Source organism: Schistocerca cancellata, chromosome 1, assembly GCF_023864275.1.
Source record: "Schistocerca cancellata isolate TAMUIC-IGC-003103 chromosome 1, iqSchCanc2.1, whole genome shotgun sequence".
Taxonomy (NCBI): Eukaryota; Metazoa; Arthropoda; class Insecta; order Orthoptera; family Acrididae; genus Schistocerca; species Schistocerca cancellata.
This window is the reverse complement of record NC_064626.1, coordinates 376,141,945-376,169,532: the sequence shown is the minus strand read 5'-3', so window position 1 is coordinate 376,169,532 and position 27,588 is coordinate 376,141,945. Positions and strand designations below refer to the sequence as shown.

At 40.0% G+C, this 27,588-nt stretch overlaps 1 protein-coding gene across 3 annotated transcripts in view; it reads left to right on the top strand.

Annotated features, from left to right (window-relative positions):
- The window catches only part of LOC126174936 (CD2-associated protein-like), an 87,743-nt gene that overhangs the window by 29,180 nt on the left and 30,975 nt on the right, over nt 1–27,588 (top strand). For all 3 annotated transcript variants that reach the window (XM_049921404.1, XM_049921396.1, XM_049921412.1), the window contains one exon: nt 18,519–18,706. In XM_049921404.1, the coding sequence (XP_049777361.1) occupies nt 18,519–18,706 (188 nt within the window). The remainder of the gene's footprint in view (nt 1–18,518; nt 18,707–27,588) is intronic.

Here is a 27,588-nt window from a genome sequence, read left to right as displayed (position 1 = left end):
TAGTGTAGACATGTATTGTAGTCTGTCAAGCTCTAAGAATCCAGAATTCTGTTCTCAGTTCAGATAATACTGTTTACTAAAAGGTGGTGCAGGCAAATCGGAGTCGGGCGGTAGGCATCCACCAAGACGAATAAGACCCAAGAAAGTGTTGAAGAGAGCTATCTTAAAATTTTGTGATACAGTGAAGTTGTTGCACAGAGGGTGCAACTTGGTTCGTGCAAGTCTGATGCTGTCAGTTCTTCTAATGTCTCACAGCCTTTCATTAATTGCCGTTCGAAGTGATGTATCCATCCTGTGATTTGCAATAGTTTGTAGCGGTTACAGTACCATGTAAATGTTAAAATATGGAGTGTTGTTTTTACACTGAAGACGAGGTCTATTAAATTCTTCTTTTCCAGCAATTAATGGTCTTTTGCCTGTATAAATCATGGCTACTGTGTTCAGTTCTTTGCTAACCAAGCAGGCCCTCGGAACCATGTAGTATTGTGCTGAAGTTTGTCTGCTTCGATACCTCTAGAGAGCAGATCAGCTGCGTTTTCTGCACTAGGGCAGTATCTCGACTGTGGTGGATATTTCTGAAACAAAATTTCACACAAACGTCTTTCATTAATAAGGGTCATGTTACATCCATTCTAAGGCTACAGTTGAGTTAGTCAGCAGAGCTGCACAACCTGTATTGTGGCTCGCAGTGTTTCAGAAATAATGCAGTAGTCTTGTTCCAAGAAATGTTGCTAGAAGTTCTTCTAGCTGTGGAAGAATTATCTTCTTGATGGAAGCTAGTCTGTTTTTGCTGCAAACTAAGTGGACTGATGTAATGTTTCAAAGTTGTGCATCATATATAAATGACTGTGCCTTATATTTTTCCTGGTACGTTGGAAAATACATAATCTTCAGTGTCTTCAGAGGACGCCAACCTGTGTGTGTGTGTGTGTGTGTGTGTGTGTGTGTGTGTGTGTGTGTGTGTGTGTGTGTTTGTGTGTGTGTGTGTGTGTGTGTGTGTTAGCCTCATTTGCCAAAATCGAGAGGTGAGAGCTCATCCCATTCAGTTCCTCTTCACCGAATTTCCTGAAAAATTATTTTTTCAGTGGGGGACAAAGGTAACAAAAGATCCAGTGGGTCTTAGAATCTAGCAGTGCTTTGAAATACTTTGTACTGAGTGGCAGGTTCAGTGAAATTGTTGATGACATTGCAATGAACAACACTGAACGTGTTAGGCAGTGTGTTCCATTAGACTGCTAGTACCTCTGTGTATGTATTGTTTACAACACTTACTGACTACTGTCCTTCAGTTTGTGGCCCACTTCAGCGTCCCTGTAAGCTTGTAATTCAAATGTATCACTGCATTGTCATCTTCAGCACCTGCTGCAAAATCATCCCTACACACTTTCTGTTCGACAGGTAAAACATTTCAAGGAAAATTCATTTTGTGAATTGTAGCAAGGTCTTTGTGTGGTTTCAAGAAGACACAGGCTGCAGGTAAGTTCAGATCCACCAGGAGACTTTCAACTCTTCAGTGAGTACTTCCTTGGCACACACGAGGCCCCTGCCCTTGCAGTACTCTTTCCTTTTCCGTGCTGCATGTCTATCCTTGTACTGTTCTTTCTCTCCTCCCTTTGAGACCATGTCCTGCGTAAAGTTGGGAAACTGAAACTTGAGAAATTATTGGAAGACTTGGGTGGATTTCATTTTTGCCTTCCTCTCTTTTCTTGTTCTGACTTATCCTGTCCTTCACCTGCTTCAACATTTGAGGGCTCTCCATTTGTCTTTCTTCCAGCCTGTGCATACCTGAAGGCTGGCTCATGTATTTCACATGTTAAGGGCAACTGGGTAATGTGTAACTCTCAGTACACTGGTCGACAGGTAGGAGGCACGCATATGCCCCAGTGAAGGCCAGGCCCAGGGAGGGGTGATTGCCTGACCTGTTACCTTCACAACTGCCGATTTATCCCTGTGTTGGAGTATGGGAGGTGTGACCACTCACCTAAGGTGGGTGTTCTCCCCTCTGTGGTGCTCCAGAAGGAAGGAGTGCTCCATTGGAGATGCTGGCAATCGCGGGGAATTAACCCATGATGAGTACTTCAACACTGTTAACGCAACCTTTGCCTAATAAATATAAATGGAATAGGCCAAAGACACGATGGATCTTCTAGTTACACCCACTACCATGTGGCATCGTGCACAGGAGGTCAGAACTTTCCTACAGTGAACCCATTTGTCATTTAGAAAAGAGTGGATACAGTTGCAGACGCACTAAAAGTCCTGCACTTGTTGACGCAGTGGTGCTTCTTCAGAAAGACATTGGTTTTCAAGCCCAAAAGCTGCTTAAAGCTATGATCCTCCACTCCTCCACGGTTACCCAGTTTGTGAAGAGGCTCATCCAACACTGAATTCTTCACATGGTGTCATATGCTCCCAGCTGCTTGATGGTATGACTGAGGTAGATATATATTATTATCTTTCTGATCAGTGCATTCCACCAGGTTATGAAGAGGGTTTATGCAGAATTAGCACCTATCCGCATCCTTTTCTTAACGTTTGATCGAGTAGAACTCCCATCGAAGATAAAGGCCGGCTCTGAAGTTACTATCAGGTCCTGCATGCCAAAGCTAATTCGTTGCTACCAATGCCAGTATTATAACCATACTCACATGTTCTGTAGAAACAAAGCCAAATGTGGCAAGAAAGTTTATGAGGGAGATTGCCCATCTACTTCTCCCCACTGATCAACTGCACTGGCAGCTGTGCCGCTGTATTCCATGATTGCCCTGTGTACCTTGGTGAATGAGCCAATCAGGAGATCCAGGTGAAGGAAAAGGTGCCCTTCAATGATGCTCAAAAAAGTTAGTTAGTAGAAAGCCTTGGATATCACTATCCAACAGTTACAGTATCGTTGTTGCTGTGTCTTGACTCATGGACCAACCGTAGGTTACTGGCATTTCTGAAGAAACAATGGAATAGGATCCTCCAGCCTCACAAACCTGTAGTTGTATACAGCTGAAATCTGGCACTGGCAGCCCCTATCCTCTAATATGGCTGTCTTCCATAGAACATTTGTTGCATCAACCACCCAGGGCAGACTTCGAGCCGCTATTGCAATCACAGTCACCAGTTGTTTTATGCCTCAAAGAATCAAAATTATGCCCTCAAGACTGCTTTGACTTATTGCACTTCACTCCAGTACATTTCAGCCTTCCATCAGGGGAATGAACTCCAGCACATGGGGAGTCGTGGCACTCATTCGGGATGAGATCCGTAGCCAGACCATTTCATTGACAACTCAGCTACAAGCTGTTGCTGTCCATCTTTATATCTCCCCAATTGTACCTTTTCTTTTTGTAATATCTACATACACCATCATCTGATCTCACCAGGGCAGACATACTGCAGCATACCTCTCAGCTCCCTCAACCCTTTTTGCTACTTGGCGACTTCAGTGCCCACTATCCCATTTGGAGCTCTCTGAGAACCTGCCCGAGAGGCTCTCTCCAGGCAGATATTCTCAATCAACTTGATGTCATTTGTGTCAACACTAGTGAACCCACATTTCTTTCAGATTCTACATACACTTTCTCTCACCAGGACCTTTCGTTCTGCAGTGCACAGCTTGCCAACTTAGAGTGGTCCGTCCACTTGGACACATATTCAAGCGACCATTTCCCATGTGTAATTTGTCTGGTAACTCATGTCCCATCTCTTCAAAAGACCATCTGGCAGCTTTTTAAACATAACTGGAGGCTCTACTCTTCACTGGCAACCTTCAACGAGCAATATTTCCACAGCTGTGATGACACGGTAGAGCACCTTACAAATGTTACCCTTACCGCCAGGGAACGTTCCATTCCCTGAACCTCTTTCGTACCGCGACAAGTCCCAGTTTCCTGATGGGCAGAGGAATGCCACAATGTGGTTCACACTTGAAGACGTGTTCCATGTCTTTGAAGGCTATATCATAAAGAAGAACTGTATTCCTTATAAACAGTTTAAAGTAAAGAGTCATCAAATTATCAGAGATAGCAAAAAAGCTAGATGGATCTTTTACTAATTTTTGTAACCCTTTTACTCCCTGTTCTGTTTGGTGTACCCTTCATCAGCTTTCTGGAAACAAGGTACAGCTCCTGATTCATGGCCTGGCTATAGTTAACTATGTCATTGTGGACCCTATTGAGATTCCAGCACCATGGGTCAATACTTTAGAGATCTCAAACTGTGCCTTCCTGCCTCAGAAACAATATCTTTTTCACTATGAGGGAGCACGAACGTGGTCTCTGATGATGATGATGATGATGATGATGATGATGATGATGATGATGATGATGATGATGATGATCATGATGATGATGATGATGATCATCATCATCCTCTCCCTCCTCTCTGGACAATATTCACATTCAGATGTTGCAGCACCTCTCTTGACAGCAATCACTTCCTTCTTTGTACATGTAATCATATCTAGAGGGATGATGAACTTCCCAGACACTGGCACAAAGCCACTGTAATTCTCATACCCAAGCCTGGAAGGACACTTCCAGCCAGCTACTGCATGATTTCCCTCACAAGCGGTGTCTGAAAGGTGATGGAATGCATGAACAGTGGTTAGTTGGTATGGTGGCTTGAATCTCAGAATTTTCTAACAAACGCACAATGTAGAATTCGTAAGCACTGCTCTGCAAGTGATCATCTCATTGCCGTGACAACCCATATTATGAACAATTTTCTGCGGAAATGCCAGACTGTAGCTGTGTTTTTTGATTTGGGGAAGAATTAAAATAGCTGCTGGAGGACGGGCATTCTCTGTACAGTGTACACGTGGGGCTTCTGAGGCTGCCTGCCCCATTTTATTCAGAAGTTTTTAAAGACCAGATTTTAAAGGTACTTGTGGGTTCAGCTTTGTTGAACACTTTTATTCAGGAGAAAACGAGATGCTTCAAAACTCTGTGTTGAGAGTAGCCCTGTTTGCCATAGCAGCTGATCCTATCGTGGACTTGTCTCCTGCCAGGCATCTCAGGCACTCTTTTCATTGAAGACTTAGAGATCTATTGCAGCTCTCAATGGAACTGTTTACTTGAGTAACGACTTCAACAATGTCTCGACTGTCTTTTCTCATGGAGCATCGCCAATGGATTCCACTTTTCCGCTGAGAAAACTCTTTATTTGAACTTGTGGCGGCATAAGGAGTCCCTTCTACCGTCCTTACATCTCAGTCCTGTTGCTTTTTCGGTGTAAAAACCACAAAATTCTTGGGGCTCATGCCTGATAGGAAACTCTATTGGTCATCCTGTACCTGATCTCTAAATATCCTATGCATTTTAAATGGTACTTCATGGGTGATGCCAGTCTCTTGTCTGATCAAAACTGGACTGCATGCCTTGTTTACTCATCTGCATGACCATCTGTTTTACACCATCTCAACAAAATCAACCATAGAGCCATACATTGGGCTGTTGGGTCTTTCTACACTAGCCCAGTTATGAGTCTCTATGCTGATTCTGCTGAACTACTGCTGTCAACTGATGTGATGCTCTTCTCAGCAGATACACATGCTGTCTGTCCTCTATACCCAACCATATATCATATGTGTCCTTTTTTGATGACTTCCTTGACTGCCAATAAGGGATAATTGCAGCTTTTTTGTTGCCTCCTAAAGTTCGCCTTCATATACTGCTTTGGAAGCTTAATCTTAAGTTACCACCCACGTTCCTGATGGGTGAGAGCTCTTCACTGCCTTCGATTCATGCAGAGGTCTATGTTCATCTGGGACTTACTTCAGTTCCTAAGGACAGTACCCTAGATATGACTTATTGTAGTAAGTTTCTCAAACTTTGCACACAACTTGGAGGCAGCACCTTCATCTACACTCGTGGCTGTAAGACTGACCATGTTGTTGGATGTGCCTTTGTCATTAGCAACAATCATTTTAGATACTGACCTCTAGAACAGTGCTCAATTTTTCCTGCAAAGCTTTTGGCCCTCTGTCAAGCCACCCAGTACATCCAATGACACACTTCTCAATTGTGTATTATGTTCAGATCAATTTAGTGCCCTCCAGAGCCTCTGTGGGCTATATTCATACCACCCCTTAATACAAAAAACCCAAGAATGCCTCCACCCACCTGCTGATGATGGAGCCATTATGATGTTCATGTGGACCCCTGGTCATGTCAAGGCATCAGGGAATGAAGCTGCCAATGTTGCTGCTGCTGCTGCTGCTGCTAAGGCTGTAGTCCAATTACCTAGACCTGTTAGCTATTCTGTCCCTTCAGATGATCTCTGTGTTGCCACACATGGAACATCGTGTCACTCTGAGATGAACACTGATCTCTATATATGGGAATGAACTCTGGGAAATTAAATCCTCCCAATGGCTTGGGCAACTTCATCTCACCCCTCTTATCGCGAGGAGATACTTTTAGCTAGGTTGCATTATTGGACACTGTAATTTCAGTCACAGTAATTTGTGAAGTGGGGAACCCGCACCACTCTGTACTTATTGCAACCAACTATTGAAAGTGTGCCATTTTCTGACCCCATGTCAATTTTATAGCAGTTTACATTTTCATGTATGTTTTCCACCTGAATTATCAGATATTTCAGCAGATACAGCATGAGCCTTTGATCACATTTGACTTTTTATTCGTCATAGTAATGTGGCAAAGGAAATTTAATTTTCAACTGTTTGAGCTACCTCCTCAAAGGGGAAGTGATTGTTCCCAGCTATACCCGTTCTCCACTCGATCAGGCTCTGAGTATTATTTACTTCAAATTCATTCAGTAATTGACCATTTTAAGTTAAGACATGGGCACTTAGGACCACAGTAGTTGTGCACCCTAAAGCAGCAACAAACAAACGAACAAACATAAGTCTATAAGGTAATCAGGTGATACGGTATGTAACCCTTTCACCAGTCATAACACAGTTTCCTTGTTGATATATGACTATTTTTTTATTTTTTCTTTTTAAGAAAAGAAGCTGCTTATGAGACCTGTTTTTCTTGTGAGGAAGTAACTAGAGAAATTTTTGCTTCATATTGGTAATTAAGGCTACCCCAGATATAAACAGAATCTCAGTAATACTGAAATTAGGACCCATATCTAAAGAGCTATTCAGTGAATGTGTATTCTTCTCACGTGGAGAAACCATCAAATACATGCTCCGTTTGATAAGCATTAATTTTGTTTTTCTTTTTTTTTCCTTTTCTTTCTTTCTTTATTGCATGATGGGGCAGATAAAATGTCACTCAGTGTCTTGGCTAGTAGATATGACCTCCACAAGTCCTTTTTTGATGTCAAAAATTTGCAGATCATGATTGTGTTTCAGGTTGCTGTCCTTCGTAAATTTTTTCTCCTGTGAAATAAATGTCTTCGCTATTTGCTGAAGAGTATAAGGCATCATAACATTGGGTATTCCTTCTTTTATCTTTGATGCAGTAGGATGTTCAGAAATAGTACAGTGAGGCCAGTCACTTTGGATTCGGAGTTCCTGTTCCGTCCTCTGTGATCATCATAATCATTTCTAAATTCCAGAAACATTATAGAATATCAACTGTTGGCATCACAGTCTCTAAACTGATGAAATTTGCCATCACACGATTTGCTGTGGTGCTTGACTTAGTCAAACTTAGTCGAAGATACCATTACAATGGATGAGTTAGTCAAATAGGAGGAGGATAATCTCCAGTGATTTTCGAGTACCTATCTTCTCCATTAAGGATCTCTGTGCAAAGATCTTCTGCAGCATCCTGCACGTTTGCTAACTGAAATCTCTGGGTGCACACTCATTTTCTTACATAGAGAGGTACAGTTGCATGTGTGGCAAATGTGTGGGTGCTTTCAAATATAGTTACAGATGATGTGGAATTTGTCCAGATATCCTTTAGAGTGAAATCTACATTGAAGTTGTAGATGGCATTTCAAAAGCACTGACAGATAGGTTGCTATGTTCTATAGTTTCTAAACCCATGTTACCAATAAGGAAGTTGGAAATGAAGCTTTAGTGACTGCTGCTATCCACAAAGTGACATGTAAGTCTGTTTAATACTCCAGTTACCTGAAAATAAGTAAAATATGGTGAACTGACGTGTGATAACTTCTTGAAGATGAAAGTAAAGATAGCAGTCTCAGTACAGCTAGCTTTGTGATGATGGTTTTGTACTTGGACTGCAATACCTTGCCCTTCTTACTTGTATTTGTAGCATTGTGACCTTGGTTTAAATATGTAAGACAACAATTAGATTGCTTTAACTTACATCTTGTTGGTTGTCTTGTCACTGTTCCAATGAGTGCAAGCTTCACAAAAAAAACAGTACACTTGTAATTTTCAGAAGTTTTTAGCTTGCTTTGAATTAATATGAAGTGTTGCTGCAGTGAGAGTGAAGTTAAGCAGATGACAGATGTGCAGTAAGAGCACTTCGAACTACTTCTTCAAAAAAGTTCAGGTCTGGTGTATGGAAATCAGCAAGGCACACCTGTATAATGTGGTTGCTATCTCCGTACCAATTCAATAAAATTTTCTTTCTTTCTTTGTATGTGTTATCTGCCAACAACTTCGGTTTGTCTGACAGATACCATTGAACAGAAACATATTTGTTTACTGTAGAAAGTGATGGGTCCTTACCAATGGCCAATTACAATTGTTCTCCAAAGTGGAATCACATTTTAACATATCTACAAATTGACTTGAGCTTATGGCTGGAAGCTTGACACTGGGATAGCATGGGCCGTGTGGACACTGTAGGCGACGCGATATTCATCTGCAGTATTAAGGCTGAAATCTTGTAATCAGTTTCTTCTGTAAATTTTTGTATAGAGCATTTAATTTTGTCTATATATCCTTCACAGTTTGGCACATTTGCACCATATTTGTTGTCACAGAGAAACTTGAGAATAGCATCATCCAACAAAATAAGTTTCTCTGAAGTGTCTTAAAGATGTTCCTGTTAGGTGTTCAAAATCATCAAATGGGCTTTCTATAGTAAATCTACAAAATCGCGTAGCATTAGAACTCTCCTTAATTTGCTTTCTTTTGAAGTTTGCTAGCTGGTTTTGTAAGTAGTCTGGCACTATGTCTTATTAAAGACTGCTATCACAAAATTTTTACAGGTCTGCTTGTGACTGACTAAGACTTCTGACGGAACATAAATGTAAAATGAATTGTACTTTCCTTAACAAAATAAGTGCTAGGGCCAAATATTTCCAAATTTGCAATACAGAGCAAAGGTCTTGAATCATTCTGTAGACATCATCATCTCTTGTTTCCAGCAGCATAAAGTGAGCTATTAATCACTGAAATATTGCAGGAAATAGTAATATCTACGTGAAGTTTTGGCACCAGAAAATTAGACACATGACACTATTATTTCAGTGTCTATATATAATTTCTTCCAAAAGGCATATATATCATGGAGCATACAGTGTAGACCAAGTCATAGGTAATAAGTCTCGTCAGTGTGTCTGTAATTATTACAAATATCAACACGCAACAAATACAGTACTTTTGAGAGATTAGGCCAGTACAATATTACAGCAGTTACATGCTGCCTTTTAATTTAATGTCTATAAAACCCACTCAACATTTGTCTGACAACTACCATCAACTGCTTCTCTTCAGTAAGCACTTCAAAGAATTGCTCCTAAATTTTTGTTCTCCAACAAATCTTCTGTGTAAGTTGCACAATCCTAAGAATGCACACAATTGTTTTTGGCAGCTCAGCCTCAGAAAAGCATTAACTGCTTGTTATTTCTCGGGATCTAGCTTCATTTTTTGAGATGTGATTTCATGTTCAAAAATATTTTGAAGCAAACATTCTAGCAAGTTAAAATCTTTATCCATGCTACATAGCCATCAATGTATCATCTATGTACCTTCTAATCTCACTCCATAGTTCATCACCCAGCACTGCATCAAGCATTTTTATAAAAATGGTGACTCAAATGTTTAACCCAAATGGCTACACTTGGTATTGTCAACAGTTCCCCTCATACAATGAAACCAATACAATAAAAATGGTGACTCAAATGTTTAACCCAAATGGCTACACTTGGTATTGTCAACAGTTCCCCTCATACAAAAATATGTTGTATATTGCCTTGACTCTTCTGCCAACTGAATCTCTAATAATACCCTGCTATTGTGTCCAAGCTACTACAGCTTTTAGTCCCATCGAATTTTTACAATAACTTGTCTAAGGTTTCTGGCTGATCCCTATGTGGCTCAAAGATTTGATTTGATTTGCTTTACAACATCAGTAACTATCCTGGTTCTGCTGATTTTTCTTCTCTGTCAGAAAAAAAGTGATCATTGTACTGACTGGATCATCATTCAGTTATTCCTTCTAATTATATACACTGTAATCCATTCTCCATGATGGACTTCTTAGCCTGTAACATTGGATACTACTTTGTGTAGAATGGCTTATTAGGTTTAATCTTAAGTCTGAATGAGAAACCTTTTTTTCAAAATGGTTTCATTGAAAGGGCATTTGTATGTTTCATGACTGACTCGTGTATCTTACCTGCTGTTCCTGATTCTATTTGTGTTGCTGTTCCAATTTTCTTCGTGCTTTCTTTGCCTTCATATAATGGTAATTCCCTCCACTAATGTTTGTTTCAATCATCTACAGCTTGATAACATTGTTTTATTTGTGGTGTGCTATTTGAAACACTCCCTATTAATATTACAGTGTTTGTTAGCAATCAAAATAGCAGTCTAGCTTTAATTTTGATGTGATGGAGACCTAACAGATAAGTGCTAATCGGATGTAGCTGCTTTAGGAGTTGTTTCTAATCTGAATGTGGCTGCTCAATAGTGTTCACATGATGGTAAAGGGTTCCACAATAATCAAAGCAAATATATTTTCCACTGTTTGACTTGTGACCAGTATATTTGATGCAAAATGTGAATATATGGCACACTGTAAACCTTTACAAAACACTTCGCAGGAATATCATTTGTCATATATTGGTAATGTTTTGCTGAGGTTGAACCCATGGGGGTGGTGACTCATTTAACCGGTATGACACAACACGTAGCTCAAAGCTCCATTGGATTCAATGGACTTCACACTCTCACTCTCTTGAGACTTCCACTCTTATGGCTAGCTGCAACTAGCAATCCATTTGTCTACCATCAATGTGTGCAAGTTCAAAATGTGTTATCATTGAGTAAGGGATTGTGGACTCCTTACATGTTCCCTTCTCATCATGCAATGTCGGCTAATTTCTTCTGGTAATTTGCTTCAGTTGTCAGATTAAATTGTGTGGTACAACATTCCCCATCTACACGTATTTGTGTTGAGCTCAACTTGAATTTCCACAAACCAGTCCACCAACCATTGGAGGTACACCAAGCCCTGGTACCAGAACAAGTACCTCATATTTCTTCTAGCCTTTTTTCAACGTCTATCTGCATGTGACATCTAATAGGTTTACTGATTCCTCCAAAATTGCCACTCACTCCAATAAACACGTGGGTAGACTAGGTAGTTTTCCATTTTTCTTCAAAAGTAGTTAGTGTTGAAGATTTAAGGCTACACACACAGCTTCTTGAGTCTAGAAATGCATGTGCAACATGAATGCAAATTTTAAAATCTTATTATTGGTGGGTCCACCTTCATTTCTTTAGCCAACAACTCCTCTTAAGCATTGCTACGTGTTTTCTTCTTCATTAGATACATTTCATTCTCAGCAATACCACTGAGGTTCCAGAAGAGGGCTCATCTAGAAGACATCTGGTATTCTGGACCATGCATCATTTTGTTACTCTGATCATGGTTCAGTCTTCCTCATATCAGTTGCTGTCATCAAAACTTCTAATTTTTTTTGTGGTGTCCTTATTCATTTCCAGATGTGTTTGGCATATATCTGTTGTCGCTCCTGCATCATTTATGCCAGTGATTTGCAGGCACTATTCCATTGTTATTCAGCCCATAATATTCCCTTCTGTGTACTCTTCTTTGATGGTTTTACTCCTTCCTTCTGGAGCATAAAGAATTACTTCAGTCACAATTTGGTCGAGAACCTTTCTTGTTTTGTTAAAAGTTTTGATAATGACTCTTACCACCATTTATTTTGTGTGTAATACTAATGTATTTATCACCCAGCATATTACAGTATATTCCAAGTGTCAAGATATCTATTTCATTTGCACTTCCTCTCCAGGAATAACATTTTGCAATTGGTTATAAGGCTGGTTACCAATTGAACTTAATGTGATTACTTCTTTCCTATTCAATCAATGTTTGGCTAGAAATGTGGCTTCAAAATTGGTCTACATGAACTAACCCCCACCCCACCCCCCTTCTGCCCCCCTCCAAACCACCCAATATCTCTCTCTCTCTCTCTCTCTCTCTCTCTCTCTCTCTCTCTATTCCCCCCCTCCCCCTCATCAAATCAAAGTTATATATTCCAAGAGCCATATACTTATTTATGTATTATTCTGACCACCTATTTGGCAGCACGCCTTCAAAGCTGCATAGAAACTCTGTTGCATGAAATGACACTTCCTTTATTGAGAAACACAAATGAACATTCTTCCATTTGACTGAATGCTTCAATATTCATTGATTTCCTACACGGGATGTCATCGCCTGGAAGATTTTTAACATTATTCATCAGTCCAACAAGGTGTATGGAGGCAGTTATCTCTCCAGTGATGAACCGTTAATATTAAGAAGTCGTATATGTCGTAAAATCGAGAGTTCTGAACATGTATTTGTATGGTGTAAAAGTGGTGGTTCTTTAGGTAATGATTGTATTGTTCAAGGAGATATTATGTTCTATTATTGTAATGTTTGAATGTGGTGGTGGTGGTGGTGGTGGTGGGGGTGGGGGGGTTATGTATGGGACAGGTCTTGGATCTAGATCTATTACAAGGGTATGAGTCATGAGGTAAGAGATTGGGAGCAGGGGTTGTTTACGAATGGACGAGTATATTGTGTAGGTTGGGTGGACAGTGGAATACCACTGTGGGAGGGGTGGGAGGGATAGTGCGCTGGACATTTCTCATTTCAGGGTACAACGAGACGTAATTGAAATCCTGGCGGAGAATGTAATTCAGTTGCTCCAGTCTTGGGTGGTACCGAGTTAAGAGGGGAATGCTTCTCTGTGGCTGGACGGTGAGATGTTGGGAGGTGGTGGGAGACTGGAAAGATAAGGCACCCTCCCCCCCCCCCCCCCCCCCCCCGCGCGCGCGCGTCTGCAGTCTCAGGCAACTGAAACCACACTGCATCTGTTCGGAAAGACCATATACCGTTACGGCTTACTGACCACTGACCTCCTCCTCCTGTGGGAATGCACACATACTGCCCGAACTCTTACGGGATTCAGTAAGATTGTCTGCCACGAGTAATGAGTTTAATGGGCAGGGGCACTATGAATGTGGTGTGTGGACATTAAGTTTGGAATGTGGATCTCATGGGGAGTGTGCAAGAGTTAAATCCCTGCAGTCGCACTATCCTCTGCACCCTCGATGGCTCAGATGGATAGAGCATCTGCCGTGTACGCAGGAGATACCGGGTTACATTCCCAGTCGGGGCACACATTTTCAACTGTTCCCGTTGATGTATATCAATGCCTATTGACAGCATAGGGTCTTGATTTAATTATCATTTCATTGAAGCATATGTTTGGCAGCGTGTTCAGCAACAGGGTGGTCCACTTGTTTCTTGGCCACAGTTTGTCGGTGACCATTCATGTGGACAGACAGCTTCTCGGTTGTCATGCCTACATAGAATGCAGCACAATGGTTGCAGGTTAGCTTGTAGACCTCATGAGTGGTTTCACAGGTCGCTGCGCCTCTGATGGGATAGTTGATGTTAGTGACCGGACTGGAGTAGGTGGTGGTGGTGGTGGTGGTGGTGGTGGTGGTGGTGGTGGTGGTGGGGGGGGGGGGGGTATGTATGGGACAGGTCTTGGATCTAGATCTATTACAAGGGTATGAGTCATGAGGTAAGAGATTGGGAGCAGGGGTTGTTTATGAATGGACGAGTATATTGTGTAGGTTGGGTGGACAGTGGAATACCACTGTGGGAGGGGTGGGAGGGATAGTGCGCTGGACATTTCTCATTTCAGGGTACAACGAGAGGTAATTGAAATCCTGGCGGAGAATGTAATTCAGTTGCTCCAGTCTTGGGTGCTACTGAGTTAAGAGGGGAATGCTTCTCTGTGGCTGGACGGTGAGATGTTGGGAGGTGGTGGGAGACTGGAAAGATAAGGCACCCTCCCCACTGCAGCCTCCTCCTTATCCCCAGCCAGTCGCCACTCCCATCATGCACTAGTGCTGCTGCTCGCAGTGTGGTTTCAGTTGGCCAAGACTGCAGTCATGTTCCAGCATCTCCTCTATACAGGGTGTTACAAAAAGGTACGGCCAAACTTTCAGGAAAGGTTCCTCACACACAAATAAAGAAAAGATGTTATGTGTACATGTGTCCGGAAACGCTTAATTTCCATGTTAGAGCTCATTTTAGTTTCGTCAGTATGTACTGTACTTCCTCGATTCACCGCCAGTTGGCCCAATTGAAGGAAGGTAATGTTGACTTCGGTGCTTGTGTTGACATGCGACTCATTGCTCTACAGTACTAGCATCAAGCACATCAGTACGTAGCATCATCAGGTTAGTGTTCGTCACGAACGTGGTTTTCCAATCAGTGCAATGTTTACAAATGCGGAGTTGGCAGATGCCCATTTGATGTATGGATTAGCATGGGGCAATAGCCGTGGCGAGGTACGTTTGTATCGAGACAGATTTCCAGAACGAAGGTGTCCCGACAGGAAGATGTTCCAAGCAATTGATCGGTGTCTTAGGGAGCATGGAACATTCCAGCCTATGACTCACGACTGGGGAAGAAGTAGAACGACGAGGACACCTGCAATGGATGAGGTAGTTCTTCGTGTAGTTGACCATAACCCTAATGTCAGCATCAGAGAAGTTGCTGCTGTACAAGGTAACGTTGACCACGTCACTGTATGGAGAGTGCTACGGGAGAACCAGTTGTTTCCGTACCATGTACAGCGTGTGCAGGCACTATCATCAGCTGATTGGCCTCCGCGGGTACACTCTGCGAATGGTTCATCTAACAATGTGTCATCCTCATTTCAGTGCAAATTTTCTCTTTACGGATGAGGCTTCATTCCAAAGTGATCAAATTGTAAATTTTCACAATCAACATGTGTGGGCTGACGAGAATCCGCACGCAATTGTGCAATCACGTCATCAACACAGATTTTCTGTGAACGTTTGAGCAGGCATTGTTGGTAATGTCTTGATCGGGCCCCATGTTCTTTCACCTACGCTCAATGGAGCACGTTATCATGATGTCATACGGGATACTCTACCTGTGCTGCTAGAACACGTGCCTTTACAAGTACGACACAACATGTGGTTCATGCATGATGGAGCTCCTGCACATTTCAATCAAAGTGTTTGTATGCTTCTCAACAACAGAGTCGGTGACCGATGGATTGGTAGAGGCGGACCAATTTGAAGAGAAGTAATAAAATGAGCTCTAACATGGAAAGTAAGCATTTCCGGACACTTGTCCACATAACATATTCTCTTTCTTTGTGTGTGAGGAATGTTTCCTGAAAGTTTTGCCGTACCTTTTTGTAACACCCTGTATAGTGAGTAGCAGTTTTCCATCTCATATTCATAAAAGAAGTTATCACACATGTACCACTGATCTAGACAATATCCCAAACACTTAAGAGTTCCCTACCGAAAACACCTGATGCTGCAAAGGAAAGTAATGCTAACTATTTTGATGTTTTGAAAGCATTTCCAATTCCTCAGCTGCTGTTTTTGCAGCTTTGTCAACATTATGTGTTGTAGTGATTAAATGTTTCAAAAACAGCTTATTCTGGTTGCTGGATTGGTTCAAGTAGACAGAAGAATCAATTTACTGCCGGTCACTGTTCAGTTCCTGCCACTATTGTTGATCAAGTCAGTTTTTTAGCTGTCATTAACACACTCTCCACTGAAAACTTAAGTCATGGCAAAGTAAGCCAGATGTAAGCTACCTGTTTCTTGAGAATTAATCATAATTTAGAATCAATCTGTTCACTGTTAGAGGAGCACACATCAGTTACTGATATTTAAAAAATAAGTGTCCCAAGCCCCATGAACAAATAAGATTGTGGATAAAATTCCAGAATAAAATAATTAGCCTACTATATCACTAAGAGATTAGAAATTGGAAAAGTACATATGTTAAATTTTACTGTTTTGAGTTTATTCTTTATACACAAGCTGAATATTTCTAATAGGCCAAAGTAACATACAGGCTATTAGTGAATCATAGGTGTTACTCACACACAATTAAGTCCATTACTAGAGAGACAGGCCGAGAGTCATGCTTGGATAGCTCAGTCGGTAGAGCAGTTGCAAATGAAAGTCAAAAGTCCTGGGTACGAGTCCCGGTGTGGCACCAGTCTTAATTGCCCAGGAAGTTTAATGAATGTAGCTGTTTGTCTGGAACAATAACACACAAAATTTGGTGTCCTAAATTCCAATAATGGCTGTCTCTCCTTAGTAACTGATGATACTTCACACTTGATGATACAAAGGGGACATTAACAGAAAACTTTGTTGATATTCATCCCATTATAAATCTTTACATAAAATGTGCTGTTCTTATGTGCATGAACCATATGCTGAACCTATAATACTAACATACATCACTCTCTTCCACTGAGTGAGGTGGTGCAGTGACTTCTGTCAATTTCTTCGTGTTGCTATAAGTCAAAACTTTTATAAGACATGCTTATTTATTTGTGCAGGAACTCATAATACCTCACTGTGCAGTGACCATTGGAGTTTCAGGGAGGAGGAACAGAAATCAGTTGCGAATAATCTGAATTTTATTGTTGATAAATTTCAACTAAAGAAAAGTCATCATTGGTGCTAAAAAAAAATACAAAAGGCAAAAAAAAGCAGTAAAGTAACAGTGCTTAACAACCCATGTCACACAGCCATACAAGGTAAATGTAAAACACACTGTGCTATAAAAAACTGTGTTGTCACATTGACAAAAAATTCAGGCACATGTAGACCACACTGAACACAGAAATACATGTAGAAATTATTGCAAAAGATACAGTCAGCAAAACCAAAGTGGTCAAAGTCTAATACAAAACCGCAACCTGCTGTTCAAGAAAGAATGCAGTGGTGTCACTGGGTCATATCTGAAAATTTACACCCTATATATGAAAATGCCATTAATTATATCAGACAAAACAATTTTACTGTAAACAAATTAGATGACTCAGTTGCCGTTTATTCCATGAGTGTATGCATGTAATATTGTAAAATTTTCATTGAGTTTTAACTGTAAAATAGGTGAATAATTAAAACTCAAGTATTTTCAATTTTAATTGTTAACCCATTTTAGGGTTAAAATTCAATAAAAATATCACCCTATCCTTTGTTGTAGTAAGTGGCCACTAATTTGTGTAATTTATTTCCAATGAAAGGGTCTGATTTTGACGTAATGCCCTTACAGAGAGCATGAATGTTCGGATATGACAAATGAGAGGCCGTTGCAGTCTTTTTTTAAGCAACAGTTTCAGTTCTGTACTAGACTTCAACCACTTTGGTCCACTGTCTGTTACTTTTGTGATGACTGCTATAGGTTTTTCCGTATTCAAATTGTGATCTTAAGCACCTGAAATTCATTTCAATGTGACCACATTGTGTTTCATGGTATGTTGTCTTCTACGTACACCTTGTACAGCTGTGTGACACTGGCTGTAAGCACTGCTGCTTCACTGATTTTTTGTCTTTTGTACTGTTTTCAGCACTTAAGATGACTGTTCTGTACTTAACAATCAATCTGCAATAACATTCAGATTGTTCACGACTGGTCACTGTTATGCCTGTTTACTTGTGTTTCAATATTCTGAGAAGGAAAGATGCTACTCACCATATAGCAGAGGTGGTGAGTCACAGATCGGCACAACAAAACGATTTTCACACTTAAAGCTCTCAGCCAATGGCCTTTGTCAACACTCTCACTCTCTCTCTCTCTCTCTCTCTCTCTCTCTCTCTCTCTCTCTCTCTCTGTGTGTGTGTGTGTGTGTGTGTGTGTGTGTGTGTGTGTGTGTGTGTGTGTGTGTGTGTGTCAGTAAGTCTTTTTCATTTATATTTTCATGATTATGGTTTTACTGCCTTCTGTTTGCTAACTCCCTTTGGATTGTCCTTGCAATATAGTAATGTTTCATTATATTGTTTTTAAATGCTTTTCTTCACTTACTGAATGCAAGATGTAGCTTGTAAGAAGTAAAGTATATAAATTTTAGTGAAAAAAGTGAAGATTACTATTCACCACATTGTTAATGGATTTGGCAGTTGGCGTTCACTTAAACAAGTCAGAAATGTGCCTGTCAACCACTCAGCACTTCCTTCTTATTCCTTTATGTGAATTCTGGAAGAGGACTTCCTACTATCATATAAATACCTATCTGGCATTAGTGCTTACTGCCACAGATTGGAAATGTTCTGAAACATTGTATACATCTTCCTTATGTTTCAGTTAAAGAAATCTGTCGAGTACTCTTTCCTTATGAAGCAGCAAATGATGATGAACTCACTCTGAAGGAAGGTGATTTAATCACACTCTTGAGCCGTGAAGTGCAAGACAAGGGATGGTGGAAAGGAGAGCTTAGAGGTCAGATCGGTGTGTTCCCAGATAATTTTGTTGAAGTCATTCAGCAGGAGGAGGTAACTATTTTTCTGCTTGTTATATTTGGTATAATTTTAAGACCACACAGAGTTTTTATTAAATTTGGTGAAAATGGTATGTATTAACTTTTACTGGTCACAGATAGGAAGGCAACAATTTAATTTCAAGATCTTAATATGTCTCATTTTATTTCTCAAAAAAATTATTTAGCAAATGTCCTAAGCTCTCCTTTTTAAAACTACTTCATTTTGTTAAAAAAAAGCGATGTGTGCTTACTGCAAACAAATCAGAGCATGCACTTCGATCATTAATGCTTTAATACTAAATTATGATGATAGGTTCTCCAAACTTGTAATTCCCAGGACAGTTGATAGAAGAAACAATCTCAGCTGTTGAAAATGATGAATCCTTTCACAGGAAGGAGAAGGGAAATTGTTAAGTTAAATTTACGTGTTTACATATATATATTTTGTTGAATGTGGAGGGAGGGTGCAGGTCAGTCAAATTTCAGGCTAAGAGGGACTCATATTTTTTCATAATTTATTTTCTATAGCAGTGATTTTTATTTTGTTTAGTAAATGTTCCTTGTTGCTTTGTTTTGTGGTGATATTACTTTGTTCCACTATCCCGTTCCTTTGCTTCACAGTTGTGCTGTTCGGCTACTGTTCTTCATTGGATTGGCTTTGTTTTCAGCTGGTTCTCCCTGTGCCCCCACCCCTCCCCCTTCCTCCCTCCCCCCTCCCCAGTGGAAATTGTTTCATGATGGTTTGGTTGTCACTCTCGTTTTCTTTGTTTGAAGATTCCTTTCTTTGAGTATCTTCCTTCTGTTTATAATGACCTATTTTCTTTATTCAGTGATATTTCCATTTTCCAGTTGTATTACGTATGTTGCTTATTGGGGCAGAACTTCCTTTGTTCACCATTCCTTCTTGCTGACAGTGTTACTGTTTAGCAGTTTTCATTCTTTTTTGTCACCACTGTTTTTGTTGAATCTTCAATTTCATCATGCACCATAATTCTCCACCTGTTTCATACTGGGCACCTTCATTTTTTTAATCCTGTACTTCAAGACATGACTCCTGTTACTGAAGATTTATATGGTGTGTGCACCGTAGCCCTTCTGACAACTTGAATTCTGGGAGACTTACCATTGGGGAATCTGAACGTCTGTGGAGGAATGGCAGCCCATTCTTCCTCAAAGATCAAAACCAGAAAAGATATTATGTTGATCAATGGGGTCAGGAACAAAGTCGATAGTCTAACTCGTCCCTAAGGTGTTCCACTGGGTTTGGGTAGGGACTCTGGGCAGGTCAAATAATTTGAGAAATGTTACTGTCAACAAACCATTGCCTCACAGATTCTGCTTTATGATAGGGTGTATTGTCGGGCTGATACAGTCGCTCACTATGCCCAAACTGTTCCTCTGCGGTATGCCCCAGAGAATGCTGTAACACCTGTTAATATCCTTCATTTTTCGTTTCCTTAAGTGCAATAAGGGGACCAGATCATAATAAAAAAACTCTCCCATATTGCACCACCACCACCACCTCCTTCAAACATGGCACTACACATGATGATGGCAGGTAACATTTGCCAGACTTAGTCATATCCAAATCTTTCTGTTGGATTGCGACAGGGTATTGCGTGATCCATCAGTCAGAATCACTTGCCCAGTGGCATCGCTCTTCACACTGTCTCGCTTATGAAGAGCTGCACAACCATTGTTCCTCACTGTTATCAACTCTGTCATTGTGCTAGTTGGTTTAGTGGCACTGTTTTGGAGCTCAAGTGTGAGTCCTTCTACTAAGTTAAACATTTTACAACCACCCTTCTCAATGTTTGACGGTCACTGTCTTTTAGTATGCAAGGTCTGCTTCATCTTGGTTTAGCTGTGGTTCTTACTTTGCATTTTCTCTTCCCTATTACATCACCAACAGCCAGCTTGGGCAGCTTTATAGTGGTTGATAGGCCTAATGGAATTGTTACTCAGGTGACATCAAATGACCTGTCCAAGTTCAGTCAGTGAGCTATCCTGAGTGACCCATCCTGTTGTTACTGCTTATCTACTGATAACACAATATTCCCTGCCTCATTTTGTACTGGCAGGTCCACCTCTCAGGACATCTAGTGGTCAGTTTGCATTACACAGGGATGCCCAGATACTTTTGATCAGATAGTGTATTTTGCTAATGTGCTGTCACCATAGAAGAGCTACAGTCTCACATACTTTTATTCCAAAAGTATGTGGCCTTTTGTACCAGCTCTCTGTAAAAGTATAATATCCAGCTGGCGTAGTCCATATCAATTCAGGCAGACTAGAATGAAATCTTACCTTCATAGTCTCGGATGTTACTAAATTTAGCATATGTTAAAATGAAGGTCTAAGTAAAGAATGTGTGTTTTTTTGTTTTCTCCAAATAAATTTCTGCTCAAAGATACAGCCCTCCAAAGATGACACTGCGCATACCGTTTTAAAGATGCGAATTTTGGAAAAAAATTTTAAATGCAGGACCTCTGGAACGGTTCTAGATATTTTTGGAGGGTTTTCTTATTTGAAAGAAAATTGCTTTATGATTACAAAGAAATGCTCCATTTGGACTTGCCTGTCAAAGTTCTTTTACTATAGCATTCTGAACTTTTTAATAATTTATGGAAAAACTTCTTTCAAAAATGCCAATCCATAATTTTTTTCTGTTGGTTAGTGCCATATAGTTCTGCATTCCCTGAAAAGGAGAGTTTCCACTGCTAGATTGAAAACTTATATAAACAATATAATTTTTTTGCCATTATCACATAACAGGCTCATAAAAATCAAAACCTAGCCTTAGTTAACATAGAGTTTTGAAAGATATGTAAGAGAAGCATTTGTCAAGCATTTTAAATGGTTCCAAACCTGTATGTGCACTCTGTTATGTGCTAAAATTAGTCTGTCAGTGAACTAAAAATGTGTTGCACTGCTTCAGTATCTTCCTTTGATATAGTGTGATGCCTTCCTGTTGAACCAGTAGGACTGGAGCACTTACCGTCCTCAACATTGTGAACAGGAAGTGAGAACTGATGTTAGTGCTGCTGTTCATCTGGAAACCTATATCCAGCAGCTGGTCCATGTGGTAGCATGAAGTTCACTGCAATTTCGTTTAACTCATAACTGGTATCTACAGTCTCTGCAATCCACCAGTTAGTCATACACACATGCCACAAACATCACCCTTCTCAGGTTGTGAATCTTAATATTATCTTGCTGTTTCTGAGGTGTTGGCTGAATGAACAAAATTTCTTCTTTCTTGCTCTTTAAAGTGTGTGCAATATGAGTTCACCAACCACTTTGAGTCCAAAAATGTGCCTTCTGAATTCCTTTCACAGGAGTAATTTCTTTGGACCATTCTTTTTTCTGATCATGGAATTCTTAGATTTCCTCTTTGTGCAAAAGAATGAGGGCTATGAATGAGTACGATTTCACGACTCTCGTAAAATACTCAGAATTCTAAATTGCAGCTGTACTTAGCCTGGAAAGATTGTTTCATGGCATGGTGCTTCAGCAGGCCTCCTACACCATCACAAGGCCCCTTCCTACGACCAGTAGCACTTGTATACCCAGTCAGTTGGCAGAAGCTACTCAATTCAAATAACTGGTGATGATCTTTAAAGTGATTAGGAGCACCATCAGAAATGATGATGATCTTCTCTGCCCGTGTTTGCAGTTGAAGAATTTTGTGCATTGCTAGCAAAGCATGTGCTGAGTCATATCCTGTGTCATCACTTATAACTCCAACACTTGTGGTCATGTTTTGAAAAATGTCACTCCTGCAAAAATTGAAACTTGGTGATTACTCCAATGCTATGCATGTACTTCTTGTGGGAGCATTAGAGACCAGTTCTCAGCAAAATCACAATGAATCACTAAACATTGATCTTCAGCCTACACACACCCTTTCACTTCTGCAATGTGTTGTTGTTGCAATTTCTTCAGATGCTGGTGTTACTGCTTTCACTGACCATTTACCAAGCTCATCAATAAAACTGTCAAAGGCAACAGTTTCCATAATTAGTTTATTTTCCTCCCATGTTGCATATGTAGTTTCTGCAGAGTTATTTGCTATGCCTTCCAGGCCAAGTATCTGTAAAGACAGTCTTCCCTTTCCAGGGCAGTCACCACATTCTTGAAATAAACAAGTATCTCACTTTTAGATCACATACTACTAATGACTACACACGCCCAATCAAGGTGTCATATGTTACATGCTCCAGTAAGTTCTTCATAACTGTCACACAAAGTTCAAAATCCATGCAGTACACATATAAACAGAGATCTCTATGTGGGTGTGGAACTACCCTCTTAGGTTGTAATGCTTACAGTTTTGATCTTCCAGTATGTGAAGTTGTATAGTTGCTCTTATAAATTGCAAAAGTTTCATTAATACTGCAAGTCATGTACCTCTTCACTTTCACAATTTTTTGACCCTCAACTGTTACAGTTATAGTGTCTTTTTTGTTGGCACTCTGGCGAGAACAGTCCCATTTATCTTCCATATAAAATGACTGCACTATTTGAACTTGAGCTGTTTCTGCAGGATGACCATAATAGGGATCTGGCCTTCCAAAGACTCCTTTTACAGATCTCACATTTCTTGATTTGTCTACCATGTACTTTGATACTGATGGAACATGGTTCAATACTGTTTTCTTTGAAAATGTCTCTGGAATAATAGTTAAAACTTGCTCCTTTGCACTGTAGGAAGCACAATATTCAACAGCTGAATTGATATTTGTGAAAAATTCCTTGCAAGAGTGCTTTGGTTCATTTCCTTCTGAAGACGGAATTTCTACTTGGAAGAGTGTGGTCAGTTTTCCTGGAGTGTATTCATCCATAGCTTCAGAAATTTCTCTGTGGTTTCTTGCTGCACAAATCTTATGACTCGACTTCATTGACCACAGTTTCTTAACAGGCCTAAGACCTACCTCTGTAGTTAACCGACTCAGGGTATTTAATTCTTCCTCTGTTGATGCAAAATCTTCATCTACACCACGGGAGGCTTCACCTCGTTCAGATACTATCGTTGTTGTTATTCTCTCAAAACATTTAGAACACACAAACTCATCACTGGAAACGTCTTCACTTTGAAACAGTCTTCAAATGAGAACACTTATTCCCAACCTGAACAAAGTCTGCTTTTTGGTTGGTCTTATCACTCTTTTATGGATATGCAAAAAGTCAGCACACTTCACTCTCCTGTGGCCCCAGTCAGAAAACATTTCAAACAGTCCTTTTTGCAAAACACACTGCAACTGTGTCAACTGGCAAATTCCTCACAAAAACACAGAACTCACTGGATGGGCTCAGATTTCTTAAAGCCTCTTCAGTAAACAAATTAGCACTGAACAACTGCAATACAGAAACCTGCAATGAAAAACCAGAACAAAGAAGCTGACAAACTACTACATACAACAAAGTGTAAGAAATATCTGTAATGATGAAAGTGAAAAGAAATATCTGCAATGATGAAAGTGAAAAGAAATAACTGCAAGAAAGACAATAGAAATAAACATTGTAACAAAGAAATTAGTAAGAAACAACTTCAATGAAGACATACATTACACTTGAAAGATAAAAAAATCATTTTTCAAAATAAAACCTGTCCAATTTAAAAGTAAAAGCTCTCCTTTACAGAGATATAGTACTACATGGCACCAACTCCAACTTAACTGGATTGGCATTTTTGGAAAAAAAATTCTGTAAATTATAAAAAAAAAAAATTCAAAAGGCAACAGTAAAAGAACTCTGACAGACATGTCCAAATGGAGGACACCTTTGTAATCATAAAGCAATTATCTTTAAAATAAAGAAAACTCGAACAAAATATCTAAAACTGTTAGAGATATACAACATTTTTAAAAAATTTCTGAAATTCACATCTTCAGAATGGTGTTTGCAGTGTCATCTTTGGAGGCCTGTATCTAGGGGCAGGAATTTTTTGGGGAAAACAAATGTTTCTTACTTACTCATGAATTTTAACATATGCTAAGTTCAATAACATCAGTTACTATGAGGGTAACCCCCCTGCCTGATGTGATATTGATTATGCCAGCTCCAACCTATCTTTGACTTTATTACTACCTACGTAACAGGTACTCCCTTACCCACCTTATCATTCACCCATAAACTGCCTCCGCAAATCTCCCCTTCTTCCATTAGTTTCAAAGGCTCTTATCTCTGTTTAAAATCTTTCATAGTGCAATGCCTGGATTTGTGTACATACTCAGAACCTTCATCCTTGAAGCCAGTCGTAAAGTCAAACAAAGTGCCACCCACTATCTAACGATAACTTTGATGCCTTTATTAAAAATTTCCTTTCATTCACGTAGAGTATGCTGTTCAGACTTCAGTGCCCATCCGCAGGCAGCCAGGTTCCTACAGGCATAGTTTGGCAAAAAGCTGACATATCGGCAGTTGGAGACCCTGTGCACAGTGTATGCAGCCGTGCTGCCCCATCATTGTGTGAATAGACAGTGGTGGCAAAGTGACTCCCACATACACCGAATGCATACAATAGTGCTGCCTGACAAGTAGGCTGTACTAACAGCACTTGGATGATCTGAAGAGTGCCTGGAGGCACCCGTGCCACATGGGACAGTGCTGGAACAGGCTGACTTAAAGAACAATCTTAAAATACCATGACACCACAGTCTTGAATGAAAAACAATAATGTGACCATGGAATCTTGTCTGGAAAGTACTGACCACAACACCCAAAAAATCTTCCCCCAAAATAATAGTTTGCAGGCATTCAAAGAATTCCACACTTCCAGTGTTGCCTTCTGAGCCTTTCCAAAAACATCTCTAGCATTACTCTAGAGCAGTTCAGTGCCATATAGGGTCTGCAGTTTTTCAAATTTAAGGAGGTAGTTCACTCTTAGCCTTGGTTTGTGTGACTGGAGGTGCCCCACCCAATATTTCCAAACTCACCTAAGGATTTCCTCAGTCCTTCCAGGAGGAGGACCCTATAGTTCTGAAAATTAACTTACATTTATATTGTGCTGTAAGCTGCAATTCCCGATACTGACCAGTTTATCTGTTTCTTAGTGATTTTAAACATGTTGTACACTGACTTCAATTTTTACACAGTGTAAAGTTGGGGTATTTTTCATATTCGTTAATGAAGGCCAATCCATCTCTAACTTTCACCTTTTGAAAGCATGTACATCGCTCCAAATGTTAGTGAAATGAATTTCTTTTTAAATTCTTATTTGCGTTGGTAGGATTTCATGTTTTCATGGTGTGTAAATTTTTGCAGCTCAGTGCAGACAGGCAGTCTTCCAGTTAGCACAACATGTAAACTTGTCATTCTTTTAACATGATGTGTCTTTAAATAATTCTAGCATGATGTGTCTTTAAATAATTTTACTTCAGTTTTTATTTTTGTTTTATATGTATAGCTCATGGCCAGGTTCATCCTTTTCTAATCAGTTCCGTTTTGGCAGCTTGGGTGTCAGGTGTCTTACACATAACTGCCTTGGTGAAGGCTGATTAATGTGTGTGTGTGTGTGTGTGTGTGTGTGTGTGTCATGTCATACTGTTATTTATGGTGATAAGAGTGTGTAAGAATGAAACCCAACACTGTTGCATTACAAAACATAAAGAGGTGTGGCTATAAAATGAGGGGGCTGCTGCTATCACAGAGTAAGTACACATGTGCTGAAGATGAAACACCAATAGCTGCAAAGCCTTCTCAGTCGAATGTAGCACATCTGGTGTCTGCAGACAGATCAGTGTGGCCATGGCCTTCATTTGTATAAGAGCTGTTATTTCGTTTTGCCAGAAAAATTATAAGTGTACTAATAGAGCAACGAATTGTCGTGCAACTGCTACTGAAATAGGTCTTTCACTAAAAACAGTGTATGGTGAAGACTGTTCATCACGTACATGAGTTTGAGTGGTTCAGGCATTTCCAATATGGCTGAGAATACATTGAATATGACTCACAGGACACATTTAAACATCAAAAACAAATGAAAGTATGAAAAAAGTATGTAATATGATTTGATCTGACTTTATTCGATCAATTGCTAAACTGTAGGAATTGTCAAAGAATACAGACGGCAAAAATTACATGACTAACTTAACATCAGAAAAATGAGTGCAAAAGTGCCAAAAATTCTCACCGTCTGAAAAAAAGCAGCTAGTACAAATGTTTGTACTCATATTTTGAATAACATGGAAATATGCCTTGTTTCTTGGAAAGATTGATAACATGTGACAAATCTTGGTTTTTCACTTACGATCCAAAAACTAAGTGCCAACCCATGCACTGTAAGAACCCAGCTTCACCAAAAGCGAAAAAGTTTGAATGGGCAAATCGGGATTCAAAGGGATTCCCCACTTCTACCCCCCACTTCTACCCCCCCACCCCCCTCAAATATTCATGGAATTGTATATCTTCCCTTGGTTCCTAAAAGTCAAACCATTAGTTGACTTTTCTAAGTGAAGGCTCTTGCTCACCATTGTGAGAAAATTATTAGAAAAAATGACCCAAATTGTGGAAGAACAAGTCATAGGTTATGTAGTAATGCATTGCACCAGCTCGTATCATCTGTTAAGAGGTCCCTAGCCAAGTACAGCATCCCAATGTTAAACCACCCAGCTTATTTGCCTGACCTAGCACCATGTGAATTTTATCTATTCCCCAACATCAAATCTGCATTAAAAGGGAGAGATTTATGTCCATTGAATCAGTGAAAGAAAAAGTGGCATGAGTAATAAAGGAACTCACAGAGAAAAACTTCCGCACTGTTTTCATCAATGGAAAAGTTGCATTAAGTGATTTAGGGATAGGGGAGGGCAATATATTGAGTGTGACAGTAACTAAATAGGTATGTTTTTGAACTAACATGTTTTACAGCAGTAGTCCCATTATTTTATTGTC